Below are 20,927 nucleotides of genomic sequence, written 5' to 3'. Positions count from 1 at the left end.
ACCTCCGGGGCAGGCGGGAATCGAACTCATGCAGAAGTGGTTTCAGCTTCTTAGTGCAGTGCTTTAACCCGCTGCGCCACCAGGGAGGGCCTAATCTTTTGTTTTTAACTTGCATAGAATACATTATTTTTTTAAAAAGTGTTTAAAATAGGAAATTAGTAAAGTATGATACAACAATGTGACAAAATATGTATAGTTTTAAAACCTACCTTATTTTAATTACACTATTTTAAAACTAGGGAGACTTAAAAATTTTTAACTTTATAAATTAATTCAATGTGACTTTTTTAAATGGGATTTTGGGAAATAGCATGAACCAGTGATTATGAGCTTTACACTGAAAATTTGCTTTCTTTCACAGCCTGCTGATCTAAAGAAGAGAATAGAATCCTTAATTGACCGGGACTACATGGAAAGAGATAAAGAAAATCCAAACCAGTACAACTATATTGCATAAAATATTGGCCTTGGAGCATTTGTTGTCATATGCAGTAGCCGGTGGATAAACTAACTTGTTGATCCAATGTTATTTGACTTCTTTTATACTACCGATGACCAAATGAAGCGGTATAATGGGATAGTTGAGGTGGACTTTTTCAGTGGTTAACATGCCCATTTAAAGAGTAATACGTACCTTTAAGAAGAATGTTGTTGAACTCTTTGCATGTTATTTAGTATGATGTGCAGAAAACGCTTAAGAAAGTACCTGGTCTTCATGATTCCTGTTTGGAACTGGGGAAGAGGTCCCTATGACTATTAAAAAAGGAGAGGGGGGTTCTTATACATCATTAATTATGAAGCAAAAGGTTTATTTGCTTAAAATGTCATTTAAAGATACTTAAACTGCATGCAGACTTTATTTACTGTACAGAGTTCTGGATGTATTTATCAAATAGAAAAACCACCCTGGACTTGGTTGTTCACTTGTTTTGTGATTTCCCATGAAAAGAAAAATAAGTTGTCATAGCTATTGGTATTTTACTCTAGGTAATGTTCTGTTACACTGAAAGGGATGTTTTTAAAAAACTTATTTGGAAACAAATTTTCAAGTAGAGGGACAGTTGCTTTACATAATCTCTGTATATACACATCCTAAAACTTGACATTTATGACAGTGGGATGTGTGTATATAGCCTAACCCTGAGTTTACTGTGCTGATTAACAGGTACTTATAAAAAGAGCTGAAATAGGAAATTGTTGATCAGTTGTATTAGAAGAACATGGTAGGAGAGAAAAATCCAGTTCTTCATATTAAAAATGAATACAGTATGAATATTGCAAAAGAGACCAAAAACCCACATTTTGTAAATTTTTACAGGAGCAGAAATTCATCAGCTAGTTCCAACTTCCTTTTGACTTTAAATGTTACTTGAACAGTTTTGTCTTTAACTTGGACCAATTGTAGATTGTTACAGGCTTCCTAGGACTTCGCATTCCCATTTACTCTACGAAAGGTTTTTGGGGAAGCATCCCAGCTCTCTTCTTCATTGGTAAATAAACCTTTCCTGTCACCATCATCCTAATTTCCTAAAGCCTTACATAAAAAATAAAAAGGTCCTCCCTCATTTTCCCCACACATCCCCAGTTGGGAATTTAAAATTCTGTATCTTGAGGATCTTTTTCCTTTCAAAACTGAAGATGAAAGAGTTCTCATAGCCACTGTCACCTACTTTTCAGGAAAATGCCCTAGGATTGTTCATATATAGAAAATAGCAAAAGTATTATTCTTCAAATTGATAAGTCAGTAAAAGTCTTCTCTTTACCATTAGTGAGTTTTTTGCTTCCTTTTATTTTTTTTTCCTGACACTTGGAAAGTAATTGAAAGAAACAAGATTTTGTTTTGAATTTAAAGTCAGAACTGCTTTAATGCTTTTTTGCAACAGTATATTTCCCTATTTGGAACTAATAATGAGAATACTTAGTCTTCAACTGAGGACACATGGCTCTTGTGTCTGCTTTCGATTGTTTTCTTGAGCTCTCAAAGACCTGTGAACAGCTATTTTTTAAAAGTTGTCTGTTTCTCTCTAACTGTATCAACTTGCACACTGTTGTCTGATATGTGGTATTTAGAATGCCTTCCTAATTCTTTTTGAGCAGCCATTGCCTATATTTCCTCAGTTCCTCCTTGGTTTCCTTACATGAACTCATCTGACAAGGAAATACAGCTGTTTTGTTTGCCCTCTCTCTGTAATGACCATCTAAGTCAGTGTTCTAATTCATCCCTGATGGTCTCTGACATATATAGATTATACTACAAGAATCAATAGTTATTCTTAAGGAATTTTAAGGTAGAATTGGTCCTGTTAGGAGAAGACTCTTGGTGTCACCTTTGTTATCTTGAAAGCTGGTCCCTTCCCTGCAGTTCTTAATTTTTTGAAAACTTGATGCTGTTTCAGCTGCAAAATTGGCAAGACTATTAAAAAGCAAGTTGAGTGGAGCTGTTTAAGAAATTGAAAGTAATTGCAAACAACATTGGATAATTGTGACTTTCAGTTGTTGTTCTGTATCAGTTGAATTTTTGTGCTCTTTTCCCTGTGTACGTGGTGGTTCTATTTTTCTCCAATAAAACTTTTATTTAAAAAAAAAAGTTCCTGGAGAAGATCTTTAAAATTCATATATTGTAAAAAAAAAAAATTCATATATTGATACAACCTACCATTTCTTTTAGTAATTTCACATGTCAGTTTTGCTATTTAAAATTTTCTCTGGTGGCGGTGGTTTCATAAAGATTAAGTAAAGTTTCCTGGACTCCTCAAGATGGGTATCTGTTTTTAAATATCCTTTAAAAAAATTTATTTATGCATATAAGAACTGGAATACAGGCCAGAGGTTCAGGGCATGAGAGGATTCACCAGAAACAGAGTGGGGAACAGAATAGGTAGACCAACCGAAATACACTGTGGGGGGGAGCAGCAGTTGGTTCAGGAGAGGTCTTCTGCACCATATAGGTTACTTCTCTGGCCAGGGGTCAAACATGTGCTGCAGTGGCTGCCTATAGCTTCATTGTGCTGTGCTTAACCCCTTGCACCACCAGAGGGCCCTAAAATGTCCTATTTTAAAGGCCTGATACCAGTGTAAATACTGTTTCATTCAAACTTGAGTAGTTTCATAAAACACTATGAAACTACTTGAGATTTCAGTTCTGAGTCATACAGCCTCACAGTAAAAGGCTCCTTGAAAACCTTATCAAACCAGGGTCTCCCCGGTGGCAAAAGGTTATCAGCAACCACTGCAGCACAAGTTCAGTTCCCAGCCAGGGAGCTGACCCATGTGAAATAGCAGACCTCTCCTGCCTCACCTGCTGCTTCCCTCAGCAGGGTACTTTGTCATTCTGCTTGCTCCCTGCTCTGTCTGGTGAATCCTCTCACCCGTGGCACTCTGGCCTGTACCCCAGTTCTGTATGCATAAATAAATAAATCTTTAAAAAATAGGGGACCCTCCCTGGTGGCACAAGGGATTAAAGCACAGCACTAGAAAGCTATCTGAAACCACTGCAGGACAAATTTGTTCTCTGGCCAGGGTGATCTACGTAGCATGGAAGACCTGGCCTGCCTGCTGCTCCCCTCAGCAGTGTGTTTCACTAGATCTGCCTGTTATGCTCCTCACTGTCTGGTGAATTCTATCACCCCCAGCACCTCTGGCCTACACCCTAGTGCTTGTATCCATAAATAAGTGAATCTTTTTTAGAAGTAGAATAGTAAAAGGATTTGAAACATTTGGTACAAATTTTAACAGTTATTTTCCTTGCTGTTAAAAGTACATTATTTTTATAAAGATTTATTTATGCATAGAAGAACTGTAGATCAGAGGTGCAGGGGTAGGGGGAAGCGGAGAGCATTCACAAGAGAGACTTAGAAGTAGAAGGCAGATCTCCTGACATACACTGCTGAGGGGAGCAAGTGGGTGAAACAGGAGAGATCTGCTCCCCAAGTGGGTTAGCACTCATGTGGTGGTGGTGGCAGCACTGAGACCCCTATACCATCGGAGTTTCCCCCATTATTTTCATTATTGAATGGACTTGTAATATGCTCTATTTAACAATCCTTAGAAATTTTGCCCAACATTGAAAAATTGTAACTTTTTATAAAATGAAAAAAATTTGTGTAGAATATAAAAAATGCTTTGGGACATATTAGAACTTTAAGTCTTGCAAACTATGTATGTAGACATAGCCTCATTGTCTCTTAATTGTTGTAAGATCTTTTAAAGCTTTTTCTTTATAAATTGTTTCTTACTGTAAAATTCACATTTTAACTTCATAGCATACAATTTAGTGGTATTTAGTATACTGACCATTTTGTGCAACCATCTCTCTTCTTTAGTTCCAGAATATCCATCATCCCTAAAGGAAACTTTATCCCTTAAACCATCCCTCTTCCTTCCCTCTGCACCCAGCCTTTGGAAAATACTAATATTTTTTTTCTGTGTGGATTTGACTAGTTGGATATGTCACAGCAAATGAAATCATAAAATACTTGACTTATGTCTGGTTTCTTTTGTTTAGCATGATGTTTTCAAATTTCATCTATGCCGTGTAACATCTATCAGTATTTTATTCTATGTTCTGGCTTAACAACATGTATATACCACATGTTCATTCAGGTGATGAATAGGTTTCCTCCTTTTGGCAATAAGGCTGAATAAGGATGCTGTGAAAATTTATTTACAAATAACCTGTTTTGAGTTCCGTTTGCTAATATTTTGGGGTCTATATTCAGGGGTGGAATTGGTGGGTTATATGGTCTCTGCTTACTAAAGCACCACCAGAGTTGCATAACAAGTACTCCATTTTACAATTACACCAGTAATGTATGAGGTTTTTAGTTTCTCCACATTCATCAATGCTTTTTTAATTTTTAAAAAAGTTGTATTTATGCTTACAAGAACTGGGGTACAGGCCAGAGGAACAGGGGGTGAGAGATATACCAGAGACAGAACAGGTGGATCTACTGAAATACACTGCTGAGAGGAGCATCAAGTGGGTCACCTCTCCAGCCTGGGATTGAACTCTGCTGCAGTGGCTGCTACAGCTTCATAGTGTTGCACTGTAACCTGTTGTGCTACCAGGGAGGGCCCATCAACGCTTTTAAAAAAAGATTTGTTTTTATTTATACACACAAGAATTGGGGTCCAGGCCAGAGGTGCATGGGGAGTGAGAGGATTCACCAGAGTGGGAAGTAGAAATATTCTGCCGAAGGGAGCGGCAGATGAGACAGGAGAGGTCTGCTGCTCCATGTTGGTCAGCTCCCTGGCTGGGGATTGAACTAATGCAGTGGCTGGCTATAGCTTGGTAGCTTTGAGTCTTTAACCCCTGCACCACCAGGGGTATTCCATCAGCACTTTTTTTTATTACCATCCAAGGGGGTGTGAAGTGTGATTTTTTAATTGCATTTCATTAATGACCATAGATGTTAACCATTTTTCAAGTGCTTGTCTGCTGTGTACATTTTCTTTGGTGAAATACATTGAAATCGTAAAGTCATTTTTATGTAGTTTGTGTTTTTGTTGTTGAGTTGGGAGAGTTGTTTATATATTAGAGATACTAGAACCCATATCAAATAAAGTGATACAATAATGTTCTGTAGGTTCTATTTTAAGGTCAATTTATTTTTTTATTGTTAGTTGCTTATATTTTTTGGTATCATAGTTAAAAAGCCATCACCAAATCTAAACTCATGATACACCTGTTTTTTCATAAGCATTTTATAGTTTTACTCTTTATATTTAGGTCCTTGATCCCATTGGAGTTCATTTTTTGTACATGTAATCTTTAAGGGTCCACCCTCATTCTTGCATGTGTCTATCCAGTTGTCCCAGCACCATTTGCTGAAGAGAATGTCTTTCTCCGTTGAATGAATGATCTTTTTGTCTTTGTTGAAAATCAGTTGACCATAGCTCTCTCTGGGTTTATTTCTGGACTCTCAATTCTGTTCCTTTGATCTAAATAGTGATAATTATATCACTACTACACTTTTTTTCATTACTACACTATTTTGATTGCTTTAGTAAGTTTTGAAATTGAGATGTATGAATGAGTTTTCCACTTCTTTTTCAAGATTGTTCTGGCAATTCAGGTCCCTTGCTATTCCATGTGAATCTTAGGATCAATTTTTCCAATTCTCAAAAAAAAAAAAAGGCCATTAGAGATTTTGGTAGGAATTGCATTAAATCTATAGTTTGTATTATCAGTTGAACAATATTAAGACTTCTAGTCCATGAATATGAGCTGTCTTTATATATTTTTTAATCCATTTGTCTTAGGTCTTTTTTTTTTAAGATTTATGTATTTATGCATACAAGAACTGGGGTACAGGCCAGAGGTGCAGATGCGGTGAGAGGATTCACCAGAGACACAGTGGGGAACAGAACAGGCAGATTGATGGACTAAACTGCTGAGGGGAGCAACAGGTGAGGCAGGAGAGGTCTGCTGTGTTATGTGGGGCATCTCCCTGGCTGGGGATCAAACTCATTGGGAGGCAGCTGTGGCTAGCTTCATAGTGCTGCGCTTTAACCCGTTGCATCACCAGGGAGGGCCCTGTCTTAGGCCTTTTAACCATTCCAGTGTTTTGTTTTTTAACTGTACAATTTTTTTTTTAATCTCCCAGGATAAATATATTCACATGGGTTTTTTGTAAGTGCTATTGCAAATGGAATTGTTGGTTTTGCAGGTTATTTCATCCTAGTATATGTAATATTTATTGTGTGTTCTGTAACTTCACTGAGTTCATTAACTGTTGGGTTTTGTGAAATTTTTTGTGTGTTTTGTGGATTTTTAAGGATTTCTTATAACATCTTTAGAAAAAATTTTATTTCTTCATTTCTAATTTGGATGTATGCATTTTCTTGCTGAATTTCTCTGGCTAGAGTGTAGCTAAAATGGGGCATTTTTGTCTTCTGATCTTAGGGGGAAAATGTTGAGCCCCTAACTGCTGAGTATATTACCTGTAGATACTTCATGAATGTGCTTTATCATGTTGAAGAAATTCCCTTATATTTGTTGCTTTCTGAGTGTTTGTCATTAATGAATGTTGTAATTTATCAAATACTTCCCCCCATCAAAATAATGATGGCTTTTTTTCTTCATTCTGTTTAATTGGCATGTTGTATTTATTGGTTTTTATATGTTGAAACCACTTTTTCCTGATCTAAATCCCACTTGGTCATAACATACAATCCTTTTCATATGCTCTTGGATTTGGTTTTGGTCTATTGTTGAGGATTTTTTATATTGGTTTGTGATTTTTTTTTTCTGTGATGTTTGTTTTTTAGATGTATTTATTTATGCATACTAGAACTGTGGTATAGACCAGAGGTGGGGAATGGGGTGTGAGGATTCACCAGAGACAGTGAGAACAGGCAGATCCTCTGTCATACACTGCTAAGGGGAGCAGTGAGCAAGACATGTGGGTCAGCCCCCTGGCCAGGTGGGAATCAAACTTGTACTGTGGCGGCTGGCAGTAGCTTGATAACTCTTGTGTCTTTAACCCCTGGGCTACCAGGGAGGCCTTCTCATGGTGTTTTGTTTGATATCAAGGTAATATTGGCTTAATAGAATGAGTTATGAAGTGTTTCTTCCTCTTGTATTTTTTTTAAAGCTTTATTTGTTTATGCATATAGAACTGGAGTACAGGCCAGAGATATGGAGGGTGAGAGGATTCACCAGAGACAGAGCGGGGAGCAGAACAGGCAGATAGACGAAATACACTGCTGAGGGGAGCAGCGGGCGGGTCAGGAGAGGTCTGCCTCGCCATGTGGTCACCTCCGGTGCATGTGGGAATCAAATTCATGTGGAAGTTGCTTAAGCTTCTTAGTGCTGTGCTTTAACCCGCTGCGCCACCAGGGAGGGCCTCTTGTATTTTTTTAAAGATTTATTTATGCATACAAGGACAAGTGTGGTGGGGAGGATGGTGGTGAGAGGATTCACCAGAGACAGAGCCGGGAGCAGAACAGGCAGATGGACTTAAATACACTGCTGAGGGGAGCAGCACGCGAGAAGAGAGGTCTGATGCACCATGTGGATCATCTCTGGGGCAGGGATCGAACTCCCATCTAAGCGGCTGTGGCCAACTTTGCTGTGTTGCACTTTCACCTGTTGGACCACCAGGGAGGACCTGATTATGAAACAAGTTTTATATATTGATATAGCCCTATTTGGCCTCTCATTATTTCATATTTGTTTTTCAATATCTAATGTGGCTTTAATATCTTAAAAACATTTTCTTGTTTCTACAGTGACATTGTCTTCTGTCTTCAGTCCTTGAAACCTGCTTCTTTGCCTGCCTTCCTCCTGGAATCTAAATTGCTGTCCTTAGGAAGGAGCGCCCTCTGGCGTGCATTTTGTCACTTCAGGAGACTTTTTCTTACTAACTTGTCTGTGGTCCCTTCCTATAATCTAAACAGAACCTCTCAGTCTCAAGGAGCATAGAGGCTGTTAAAATTGAGTGTTTTACTATTTAAAGTCTCTGATTGTTATAAAATATGCTTCTAGTTGAACTTCCAAACGTACCATACAGTTACTGTGCACAAAGATTAAATACTTAACAAAGAGGTTTTCAAAGAAGAAAAAGCATGGAATCTGGAGACCTTGGACTCAAATGCTATATAACTACTTTTAGGGTTTTATTAAGATTTATTTTATTTATTTATGCATACAAGAACTGGGGGATTGAACTGATGCTGCAGTGGCTACAGATAGTTTCATAGTGCTGCATCTTAACCCCTTGAGCCACCAGGAAGGCCCATTATTCATCCCCACGTTTTAAAGACAAGGAAATTGAGCATGAGAGAGATTAAATAAATTAGTAAAGGGCCTCTCTGGTGGCCCAGCTAGTTAAGGCACAACACTATGAGGCTGTCCGCAGCCATTGCAGCACAAGTTTGACCCCTGGCCAGGGAGGTGACCCACATGACACAGCAGACCTCTCCTGGTCTGCCCATTCTCCCCTCAACAGTGTATTTCAGTAGATCTGCCCGTTCTGCTCCCCACTCTGTCTGGTGGCTCTTCTCACCCCTCTCCCACTTCTGGCCTGCATCCCAGCTCTTATATGCATAAATAAATAATTTTTTAAAATAATAACAACAAAAACAAAATCAATGGGCAACTATAAATCAGAGACATTCTTCAGGGGAGGGGGAGGGAGAAGGATCAGAACAGGGATGGGGGGAAGAGCACAAGGGACTATGGTGAATGTGCACCAGTCAATTGGTGGTAGGTAATTTACGGGGGTGACATCAGAGAGGAAAAAGCAAGCATTGTACAAAAATGAACAGTGATGCAAAATATATATAAATAAATAATTTTAACAAGGTTTTCACTTGTGTTATATAGGAATGCTTCATTAATGAAATTATCATGCATGTTTTTGCACACACACATACATATATACATATATATAAATTATAAAAAGAAACCAGAAAATGAACAGTCATACAAAAATGAACAGTGATGCAAAAAAAGAATATATAATAAAGTTCTGTTTCTTTTGAAAAGTTCACCAGATTTGGATGCTGAAAAATATCAAACTTAATTGTACATATACAGGGAATCTAAATGGATTCAAATTATAAATTAGGGCCACCCATTATGGTGGCATAATGGGTTAAAGCACAGCACTATGAAGCTATCTGCACCACTGCAGCAGGAGTTTGATCCCCAGCCAGGGAGCTGACCCACATGGCACAGCAGACCTCTCCTGACCCACCTGCTGCTCCCCTTAGCAGTGTGTTTCAGTCAGTCTGCCTGTTCTGCTCCCCACTCTGTCTCTGGTGAAGCCTCTCACTCCTATACCTCTGGCCTGTTCCTCAGTTATTCTATGCATAAATAAGTAATCTTTAAAAATATTTTTTAAAGGTTCCTTTAAAAATAAATAATAAATGGATGTAAATTCTAGATTAAATGGAGGCAGACTGATTTCTATTTCTGAGCTTATGATTGGGATAGGGGCCTTGGACATCAAGGAGAGAGGAGGGGTTATCTCACATAAGCAGGGGAAGTCTCATGTGTGGAGGGAATATGGTTCATAGGATAAAACCAGATGCCCTGGATATTTACCTGCTGTGATTTAGGTTTCTCTGATAAAAAGGGTATTTCTGGAGATGACTCTAAACCTGAGTAGTATTCTTTAAGTTAATGGTAACGTTTTCTCTTGAAGCCCAAAAGGCTCTTATTGATCATAGTTCATAAGCTGAGGTGATACATGTTAGAGGAAGCCTGCTCTAGACATTTTGGGGAGGTCTAACTTTCAACTCCATATGACGGTAATTGGTGGCTATGTTCAATAACAGAATCTTACATGTGCCCTGTGGTCTGTGCCATTGGCTCTTTTTCCATTAATTTGCTGTATATGCTGCTGGAGCCTTGTTACTGGGCTGCTGGCTGGAGAATCTCTTCCTACAGCGTCTTTCACAGTGGGGCACTATGTGCTGCCTCGGTGTAACCCACAGTGCTGATCCATTATGCAGGGTTCTCAAGCTATAACCTTGTTCCAGGTTATAAAGGGGGGGGGGGTCCAAGTTCCCTGCCCCTACCCAGGGAAGGGTGCAGCTGAGCAGGGAGATGGAGCAGAAGACTTGCAGGCAGCAGATGGAGTAGAAACAAAGAAGTTGTATCTGCTTCTTGGCCTGGAAATTCTGCTAGGGGTTTAGGGAACATGGAGGCAGACACTTGAAAGAGATGTGGGTGAGAGAGCCATGGGGAAGCTGACAACCTCAGCCTTTATCTTGAATTGTGTTTTGATATTGCTCTTTACCTCCCGGTCTTACCAGGCCCCTTCTGCCCCTTTCCTGTGGTTCCCCACCAGAAGTCGCCTTAGACTTGTGGCAGGCAAGCTGTCGGGCCTCGGTGGCCCTGCATTGGGCCAACCCTTTGTGGCTGAGCATCTACCCACAGGGGTGAGTAACTTTGGGTACTTAATACAGAAAAACTATATATTTTGTTTTCTCTTTATTGCACACTAATTGTACTAAAGTTCTTTTCTATTGAAGGTCTACTTTTTTTTTTACAGTTTATTTTTACATCATTTTGTATATATATATTTTTCTATCTCAATTGTAATCCCCGCGGGTTTCCTATCACCATGTCCCCCGTGTGCCATCACCAAAATCCCGTGCATGAAAGGTCTACTTTAAAAAAAAAATTTTTACTTATTTAAGCATAAAATCATGGGTGCAGGTCAGAGGTGCGGGCAGGGGTAAGAGGATTCACCAGAGACAGAACAGGCCGATCATCAAAGTACACTGCTGAGGGGAGCAACAGGTGGGTCAGGAGAGGTCTGCTGCTTCATGTGGGTCACCCCCCCTTGCCAGGTATTGGACTCAGGCCACAGCAGCTGGTGATAGCTTGACAGTGCTGAGATTTAACCCCTGTGCCACCAGGATCTTTCATCTTTAACTGAAGGTGTTATTTAAGGTGATAACCTGAGCTAATTTGAGGAGTTACACAGTTTCCTGGGTCTCTTAAATACACAAGAGGTATACATGTTATTAAACTTCTGTTTTATTTTCTCCTATCTTTTCTTACATGGGGTGTCTCAGAGAACTTCAAGAACCTAGAAGTTTAGAGGAAAAATTGCTTTTCTTCCCTACACGTTTGCAGATCCTAACTTCTCCCTGCTGCCGCGCTATATAAAGCCCTATCAATTACACATGACCCATTTTGTGTTTTCTCCATGGCAGCTGCTCTTACTGAGCTTGTGCAGTTGTCTGGCGCACAAACATTTCACCTCACTTTTTCTACTATGCTCCTTGAAGAGCTTGCTTCCAGTCCTCTTTCTTACCATGTTGAGATATGATTGGAATTCACTGTTCTGAACAATCAACAGTTTGGTATGTTACTACAGTGTTGGTTTATCCCCAGTGTGGAAGACACAGAATATGCCGTCCTAATCCCCCTTCCAGGAAAAATTTGTTGCCCAGCTGTGGAAAGTGCTCAAACACCAGTTGTCAGTCACTTCAGGGTTTGCCTTCATTTCAGATCACGAGGCTGTCCTTCACTGCCTCCGTGATTGCCAGAGGTGAGGATATAGGGGAATGCTTACTCCAGATCTCACTGTACTGTTGTCCAAGGCTTTATTTGGCAGTACTCTTCGACTTCCCGAAGGGAAGGGTCGACTTTGCCCGATCCCGCCTCTCACCCCTTTCTTTCATAGAAATTGATCTTTAACTATCTTGCACAGTAAATTCTATCTTAACATCTGCTTCTTGAAAACCTTACCTATGTCATCCCTCCTCCTCCCCTAACCATATCCACAACTAAAATAGACACATATGATCAGGAGCCTAATTTTCTAGTCAGGGAACCAAAAAGATGCTGGGCAAAACCAAATGGTAAAAAGTGAATTTTCTGGCTCTAAAGGTCTGGCTATCTGTGTGCACAAAGGAAAGCAGTAATTCTAATGTGATCAAAGATCTTTAATCAGTGAGAGATTCAAAAGAAATAGAGAAGGAAGAGACTCCAAATCAGACTCTGAAATCACTCAAACCCTTGTGGGCAAACATCCAGTCAAACAGGCCTGGCACAGAGCTGTAAAGTGGCCAGGAGAACAAGTACAAGGCACTTCCTGGCAGGGAAAAACAATTAACAGGTTTGGCAGGGCTCAGGAGGCTGAGAGAGGCGAGGCCCTGAACACGTAACACATAACCCACGCTGAGGTGAAGATGGAGGCAGCCTTGAAGAGCCCACCTGCCAAAGTGCTGAAGGACCAGGACTAGCCCCTCCGCATCTCATGTCTTTCATTTCTCTGATTCCACACCAATACATACCTGCCTCGCTCCTCCCTCCTTCCCTTCTGCCCCCCCCCACCACCAATCCAGAAGTCCAGTTCATGGGCCTCCCTGATGGCCCACGGGTTAAGTCTCAGTGCTATCACCACCAAGGCCTGAGTTCAATTCTCCGGCAGGGGATTACTGGCCACAGTGGCACATGGCGCAACAGACCACTCCTGTCACCGGCTGCTCCCTTCAGCAGTTATTCCAGTGGATCTGTCTGTCCTGCTCCCCAATCTGTCGCTGATGAACTCTCTTACCCCCCCAATCTCTGGCCTACACCCCAGTTCTTCCAAGCATAAATAAACCATTTTACTTCAGGTAAAAGACAGTAAGACTGGGTGAGCCCCACCCCACCCCTTTTTATTCATCTAGTTAGGTAAGGGGTTGGTATAAGTTTCTCCTATTCTGAACATCTTGGAGAGGCCTAGCCTACCCAACACCCATTGGATATAGAGTCTTTTTTCACTACCCAGTGATGTGGATAAACTATATATATATATATATATAATCAATTACTTAATTACCATTTATGACTTTTAACTCTTTAAAAAAGATCATTTATGCATATATGAATTGGGGTACAGGCCAGAGGTTTGGGGGTTGAGAGGACTCACCAGAGACAGAGTGGGGTGCAGATTAAAGAATTACACTGCTGAGGGGAGTAGCAGGCTGGTCAGAAGAGGTGTGCTGTGCCATGCCATATGGGTCACCTCCTTGGTAGGGCAATAGAACTCGTGCTGCAGTGGCTGCCTACAGTTTCACAGTGCTGCACTTTAACCCAGCAGGGGGCGGGCCACCATTTATTACTTAATTCTGTATTCCTTTAAAACAGCTTGAGGTATAATTGACATACAATAAAGTACACATATAGTGCATGATTTGAGGGCCTCCCTGGTGGCATAAGTCAGTAGTATGAGGCTGTCAGCACCCACTGAAGCTTGAGTTCCATCCCCAGCCAGGGAGCTGACCCACATGGCACAGCAGACCTCTCCTGTCTCACCCTCTGTTTCTTACAGTGTTTCGGTTAGTCTGCCTGTTCTGTTCCCCATTCCATCTCTAGTGGATCCTCTCAACCTCCACCCCGGCCCCTTCCACCTCTGGCCTACTCCCCAGCTCCTGTATGCATAAATAAAATAAACCTTAAAAATAACAAAGTGCATAATTTCATGTATTTTGACACACATGTGTGCATGAAACAACTGTGTTATTTCTTTATGTCCTTGTCATCGCGACAGCCAGCACAGCCACCCTGCTAACCCAGAGGAGGCTCTTGGCTTTGATGAAGGATTTTGTCATAAAAGGATTGCAGGTAAGAGCCTTGAGAGAGACTTCAAAGCAACTACTGCCAATGAATTCAGAAGCACCAACTTTAGACATAAAGAAGAACCCCTTATTGTTCTTTTCTGCAAGAGGCCATAATTAACTGGTAAGGATTACATGCTATGCTTGGCGCCAAAGCCAAGAATAAAGCAGCATCACACTGCAAAAACAAACTGCACTGAAAGCTCAGGCCTCAAGGGGGACAGAGCTCCTGGAGTGATGCCTAGAAAGCGGCAAAGCCTCTGGTGTCACTAGCTCAAAGTACGGTAGTTGCTCTACTGAGCAAGGTCGCCTTGACCGCTGACACTAAGCGCGGCCTTAGTGTCAAAGGGGCAGGGGCAGCCGGCCCTCCGAGGGTACCAAACGCAGGCGACTCAAAAATCCATATTTCGCCCAGATCGGCGCGCTCCTCTTCCTGAAACCCCCTGTGCAAAGACGCGCCAGCCCGACCCAGATCGTCCTCCTTCAGTCAGCCCCTTTCGCTCTAGTCCAGCCAGGCTGCAACCAGTCGAGAATGCTCCCGCGCCTTTAACACTACTAAAAAGGGGTGAAGAGGCGAGGGAAAGCTGACCACTTCTGGTTAAGTTTCGTTTTTATTAAAAACTTCACGTGATTGCCCGACTCTTGACTCAGCGCTTTCTCCGAACAGCCGCCTTTAATTTATTCGTTTGTCATCACCGCCTTCACCTTTTCTCGTAGTCTTGGCTAACCGGTTGTGAACACTTGAACGGAATTCTCCCATTTGGTACAAAGAACAAGGACATCATCGGATAAAGTCGTTTGGCCAATTCATTTCAAGCCCACAAAATGATAAGATAGGGCTTTTATGTAATCACTTGACAGTCTCCTTTACTTGTCGTGGGAGTAACTGCCACCCATTTTCTTTAAAGTAGCTTCAGGTTTTTTTGTTTTCACTCTCTACTTTAGTTCTCGGTTATTACAGACTCGTCCTTAACCAAATGGGAGGATTAAGAGACTTGGTATAACAGATGTTCTGGCTTTTTTTCCTCTCTCTGGCAGACACATCCCCAATAGAGACAGTTCTGGAAAGTTTTGTGTGAATTGAATTTGTAGAACTCAAGCCTTGATTTTTGTTTTTAAAAAACAATTTTAATCTTTATAATAAAAACAATTCACACTCAGGGAAGAAAATGTGGGCACTCCGATAACTGAAAAGGGAAAAGGAAATTATTTACAATCCCAACACTTGGGAACAATCCTTGCTAATCATTTGGTGTCTTTCTTCCAGTCTTTTTATTATGGATTTTAAAAAACCATTGTTAATATTGCAGTATTGTTTACAACTTCTTTCCCCTTGTTAAAATGTTAGCATTTCTCCATTTTATTAAAACTTAACTTTTATCGACTACAATAGTCCATGTAGAAATGTAATTTGCATCGTTTATCTTCCATTTGGGGACATGGAGTTTAATATCTTCAATTGAGCTATATATTTCAAATAGGTACCAAAACTTTGTGAAGCGTAACATCCTTTGAAATGCAAATAGCCACCCCCAGACTCAATCTATTTTTGTAAGCTCTGGCTTAAAGTAAAACACACCTAGACTTTTTTTTTTTTAAGTTTGGGACTTGTTGGAGATTTTCCCACAAACATGTTTTTTTAAAACCCACCACTATTGTTGTAAGCATCTTTTGTCGATGCTAAAGCACATCGCCTGCACATCAAAGCACAAGTACTCAGCTCATGAAAGGAGAGATTTGACTCCCTTTCCACTTTTTCCTTGCCACTAAGTGGAGGAGAGAGACTCGGAGAGAAAGAAGAAACACTGCACAGCATTGAGGTCTGGAAGGAGGGAGGCGAAAGGGACCCATCGTCAGAGGAACAGAGAGAAGTGAAAAACTGCTTGCTCACAGTTCAGGCAGTCAAATGAAGTCAAACCTGCGTATGATATTGGCAGGAAGGTCTAAGTCACACGGTGACTTACTGTTTTATCGCCTTGCCCCAGGACCTGGCTTAGCTGAGCACCTAGAAGAGAATCAGTTCATTCAACAGTAGTTGCGAGTGTGACCATCTTATCAGTCACCGAGGCTGGTCTTAAGATAGATCAGTGGACAGCAAAAACAAAAATCCCTGCACTTTGTGCCATTAACATTTCAGTGGGGAAGAGTGACTTTCAACAATAAGCATAATAATAAGTAAATTCTATTTTATGTTAGGAAGAGATAAGTGTTGTGAAAAAAAAATGAGCAGGAAAGGGGAGTAAAAACAAGTGTGTGTTTCAGTATTAAATAAAGTAAGCTGTCAGGGTTAGCCTCATTAAGAAAATGATGAATAAGCAAAGAGTTGGAGGAAGTAAGAGTTAACCATCAGGATAGCTGAATAATTTCCCTGGCAGTGAACACAACCAGTTAAGACCCTATCTTGGGACTGAACCTGGAACAGCAAGGTAGCTAACATACATGGGGGAGACCAACTTACATTTATTGCTTAAAAGTAAATAGCTAGAGGGGGCCTCCCTGGTGGCTCAAGAGGTTAAGTTTCAGCACTTTGGAGCTATCTCAAGGCACTGAGTCATGAGATCAAACTGCGTCATGAGTTCCATCCCCAGCCAGGGAGCTGACCACATGGGGCAACTGACCTCTCTTGCCTCAACAGCTGCTCTCCTCAGCAGTATGTTTCAGTAGATCTGCCTGTTCTGCTCCCCACCCTGTCTCTGGTGAATCCTCTCACCTCACACACCTCTGGCCTGTACCCCAGTTATATGCATAAATAAGCAAATAATTTTTTAAAGATATACTTATGCATACAAGAACTGGGGTACAGGCCAGAGGTGCAGGGTGGTGAGAGGATTCCCCAGAAACAGAGTGGGGAGCAGAACAGGCAGATCTACGAAGTCCACTGCTGAGGGGAGCAGCAGGTGAGACGGAAGAGGTCTGCTGCGCCATGTAGGTCACCTCATGGCGGGGGATCGAACTCACGCTGAAGTGGTTGCGGCTGGCTAGCAGTACTGCTCTTTCACACGCTGCACCACCAGGGAGGGCCCAATAAGTCAATTTTAAAAAAAAGGTAGATATATGATTAGAAAATATGAAAAATAAACCCTACCTACACTGCAAAGTTATAACTGCATGAGCAACTGCTAAAGAAGTTATCAAATGAAGATTCCTGGCAGGTTTACATAGAATTTGAGCAGTGGACGGCAAATGTGAGGTCATGTAACATAGGGCTGGGACCTCAAACTGCCCCACAGTCAGGGGCTGGCTTTGGAAATGATGGAGGAAAAGAGTAGAAAACCTGAAGGAGACTTCACAGGTTAAAACCTGACTCATGCAGGGAAGTGGGGGCAGAAGGAACTAACATGACCAGTAACCCAGTCATAGAGACTCCTATATCAGACTGCTGTAGGGACAATCAGGAGCACAGACCTCAGGGTAAAGACAGAGATTGGGCCCATTGTGAGATTCCACAGAGTTATCCAAGATCAGCAGCAAACAGGCCACCCCACAAAGAAGTGAGCCCTCCCAAAGAGAAAAAGACCATATCAGAGCAGTCTCTGCACCAGCCCTGGGCAGCAGTCGTATGCCCACCTGTGCCTATGCAGGTGTTCTTTCCACCCACTCTCTCCTTCTGCAGGGCAGCAGACTACCAGACTGGGGCTTCTCAGCACTGACCTCCGTCAGTGGAGGCCACTCTCCTAAGGCTGCTGGCCTGCAACCACGCAGGCTTCTCAGCAGGCCTGTCCCTCTCTGACCAGCTCTTCCTGCTAGCTGTGCCTATGCAAGTGTCCTTGACTTCTCTGTCCTTTTCTTTAATAAACCTGCTCTTTAAATATGACTTAGTCTCTGTGGAGAAGCTCACCTTGGAACTTGCCGCTGGAAGGTGTGCTCTGAGGAAACCTTTCCCAGAGTGAACCCAAGGACCAGGGACTCCAAAAAAACAACATCAGAAGTTTCTGGGCTAGATAAGATACCTAGACTTTAAGGCTATAAAAAATGTGCATGTGCTCTTTTTTGGCACTAAATTAGTGGCAAAAGAAGCAAGTCAAAAAGCACAAATTACATTTTCCATCAAAATCTTCTAAATGCCGATTTTGGAGGGAAAATTCTCAGGGACACACTTCTTCCCTAAAGTCGGCTAGTCATTCATACAGGGTTGTTGTGTTTTCTATTGCTGCTGGACTAGCTCACCACTGAACAGGTTCAGAACAACTTTCCCTCAAACACACCACTTTGGCATGAGGTTATTTTTAGCATTCAAAATGCATTCAAAAATTTAGCAGATTCAGGAAGCTCCTTTCCTGTCCCACAATTGCTTAAATTTACATTGGAAAGGGATTCTGTCTCAGGAAGAAAACTACCTCCGGGGAGACCTTCGGGGAATATGGGCTTGCTGGCCTGTGAGTGAGCCTGGGAGGAGGGCTCAGCAAAGCCTGTTTGTTCAGATTCTTTCCCAGTTACCATTATCTGCAGGGGCAAAAATTTGTTTATTAAAACATTTCCCTTCCATCTTCCATTGAATTCCCTTCCTTCCTTTTAAAGTCCCAGCTCCAATGCCACAAACTTGGTGACTCAAAGCAATACAAAGCAATTCTCTGTACACCAGGAGGTCAGTCAGCAATCCTAAAATCAGGGTGTCGGCTATGCTGCTTCTTTTAGAGGTTGTTGGGGAGAATTTGTTTCTTTGTCTTTTCTAGTTTATATAAGCGGCCAGGATTCCTGGTCTCATTGTCCCTTTCCTTTTATACCACTGTTCTTTGTCTTTTTCTTCACTATAACTTCCCTCAAACAACTAGTAAGGCACAAGGAATTTCAGAAAGTTGTGCAATCCAAGCTGATAGAGCTCTTACCTAACTCTTACTCTATTGCTGACACTCATTCTAAAATTTCTGGATAACTAGTTTATATGCAAAATACTTACAGTGACTCAGGAAGTCACTATGAGTGACTTTACATTTTCATTTTTCTCATTTTTATTTCATTTTTGCTTTTTCTTGTTTTAGGGGGGATTCTTTTTGATTTACTTTAGCTTTTCTTTTTCACTGAGTCATTTTTTTTAAGATCTCATCATTAGAAACTTTCTTCCTACAGAACTAAATCTTGACTCCTTGAAACTTCAAATTTATCTTCCTATTCTTCTCTCCAGAGCTCCACAGAATATTGTCCCCTATCAAATTAAAGACTTATGTTCTCCACCCTTTTCCAGCCTCTCTCTAATCTTATCTTCCTTTCTTAGAGTCTTTCTGGTTTAATGTCCTGAAAAAGTGTTACCCAAAATTAAATATAGGACCCTGGGGCAAAGTCCCAAGGGCAATCACTGCCTCTAACTCAAGCTTTCAACCTACGTGGCCAGCTTGTTCTTTATACCTTTTTAAGTGTCACACTGTTGATCCATTAGGTTTGTCAGTAATAAAACCTGCAGATCGTTTTCATATGAGTTTTCCCCGTGGGTGGTTTTCCCATTTTGTACTTGTGAAACAGAGTTCTTAAAAAGAAAAGAAACCTGGATTTTATGTTTATCTGCTAAGCTCTATCTCACTTCTAAGGACTCACAATTTCAGTGTTCCACAAAACTGGAAATCTTGATGCAAGTGAATCTGAATCATCAGAATAATTTGCCCTCTTAGATTCGGATCATTTGCAAAGTTTATGCTCACTTTATTTTCATGAAATGTTTCTATCATTTTAAACATAATTTCCTTTTTCTTTTCCATACTTAGACACACTTTTGATGCATTGGGAATTAGCATTTCCTATAGTGTGAATTATCAATTCAACACCAAACAAATCTGGAGAAAGAGGTTCTCTTTCTTTAGAGCGGAGAATTACAATTGTTTTTCCTATATCTAACTCATAACAGGTACAGATTAATTTTATATCTAAAGATGTTTTTAAGGGCCTCCCTGGAGGTGCATGCAGGGATAAGTCTCAGGCTGCCAAGCTGTTCCAAGCCACTGCAGGACTAGTTTCATGCCCCCACCCCACCCCAGGGAGCTGACCGATGGGCCCAGCAGACCTCTCCTGTCTCGTCTGCTGCTTCCCTCAGCAGTGCATTTCAGTAGATCTGCCTGTTCTGCTCCCCACACTGGTGAATACCCTCACAATCCTGCACTTCTGGCCTACACCTCAGTTCTTGTATGCACATATAAATAAACCTTTTTAAAAATACTGAGCTATAGAACAATGTAAATTCAGAAGCTCAGCACAGAAGTCTGCAGGTAGGATTTGAGCAGTATCTTGAAGAAATTTTAAGGATTTATTTTGGTGGTAGTTGTGGTGTGCTAACATACATTCGAAGAATTGTGAACCTATACTCCTAAAACATAGTGTTAACTGAAGGTTGTCTCCATGCTAATTAGACAGAATTTAGTAGATAATTAAATGAAGATTTGAACCCAGGAAGCAGTCTGAGATTTTATTCTGTGAAAACTATTCTAATAAACACAAGTTTGAATTGAATTTACACAGGCAGGAACACTGAGTCACTGGTATTAAGAATGTAATTATTCTTGACATTCTGATTTTAAATTGTCCTGCCCTAAAGATTTGCTGACGCTAGAGAAAGGAGATGCAGGATTTAGTTTCTTCCTTTCTGAAGAATGCACTGCAGCAGTGAAACAACTAGGTACCCATCTTTAACTTTTCTTTATCCAGCTCCTTGTTGTCAGTGAGTAAGAACAACAATGACTTTTCTTTCAAGGCAGTAGAATTCCTGCATAAGTGACAGGATAGGACCTGTTCAGATTTTAAACCTGTGAAGATGGCTTTGCTTTCTTGTGAAGTGGGTGGTCCCCAGAAAATTTCACAATATGTTAACAACAGTTTTGTAAACCAATGTTACCTCCATTAAAAAACAAAGAAATACTACTCAGTAACAACAACAA

The 20,927-nt window shown here is 41.0% G+C and overlaps 1 protein-coding gene across 2 annotated transcripts in view; it reads left to right on the top strand.

Annotated features, from left to right (window-relative positions):
- Positions 1-2,603, top strand: part of CUL4B (cullin 4B) — a 32,456-nt gene extending 29,853 nt beyond the window's left edge. For both annotated transcript variants that reach the window (XM_012727234.1, XM_012727233.1), the window contains exon 21: positions 362-2,603. In XM_012727234.1, coding sequence (XP_012582688.1) covers positions 362-457 — 96 coding nt within the window. In that variant the 3' untranslated portion in view covers positions 458-2,603. The remainder of the gene's footprint in view (positions 1-361) is intronic.
- The last annotated feature ends 18,324 nt before the right edge of the window (positions 2,604-20,927 follow it).

Source organism: Condylura cristata, unplaced genomic scaffold, assembly GCF_000260355.1.
Source record: "Condylura cristata isolate star-nosed mole 26May11 unplaced genomic scaffold, ConCri1.0 scaffold00019, whole genome shotgun sequence".
NCBI classification, from domain to species: domain Eukaryota; kingdom Metazoa; phylum Chordata; class Mammalia; order Eulipotyphla; family Talpidae; genus Condylura; species Condylura cristata.
The sequence above is the reverse complement of the archived record's forward strand: the minus strand, read 5'-3'. Positions and strand labels throughout refer to the sequence as shown.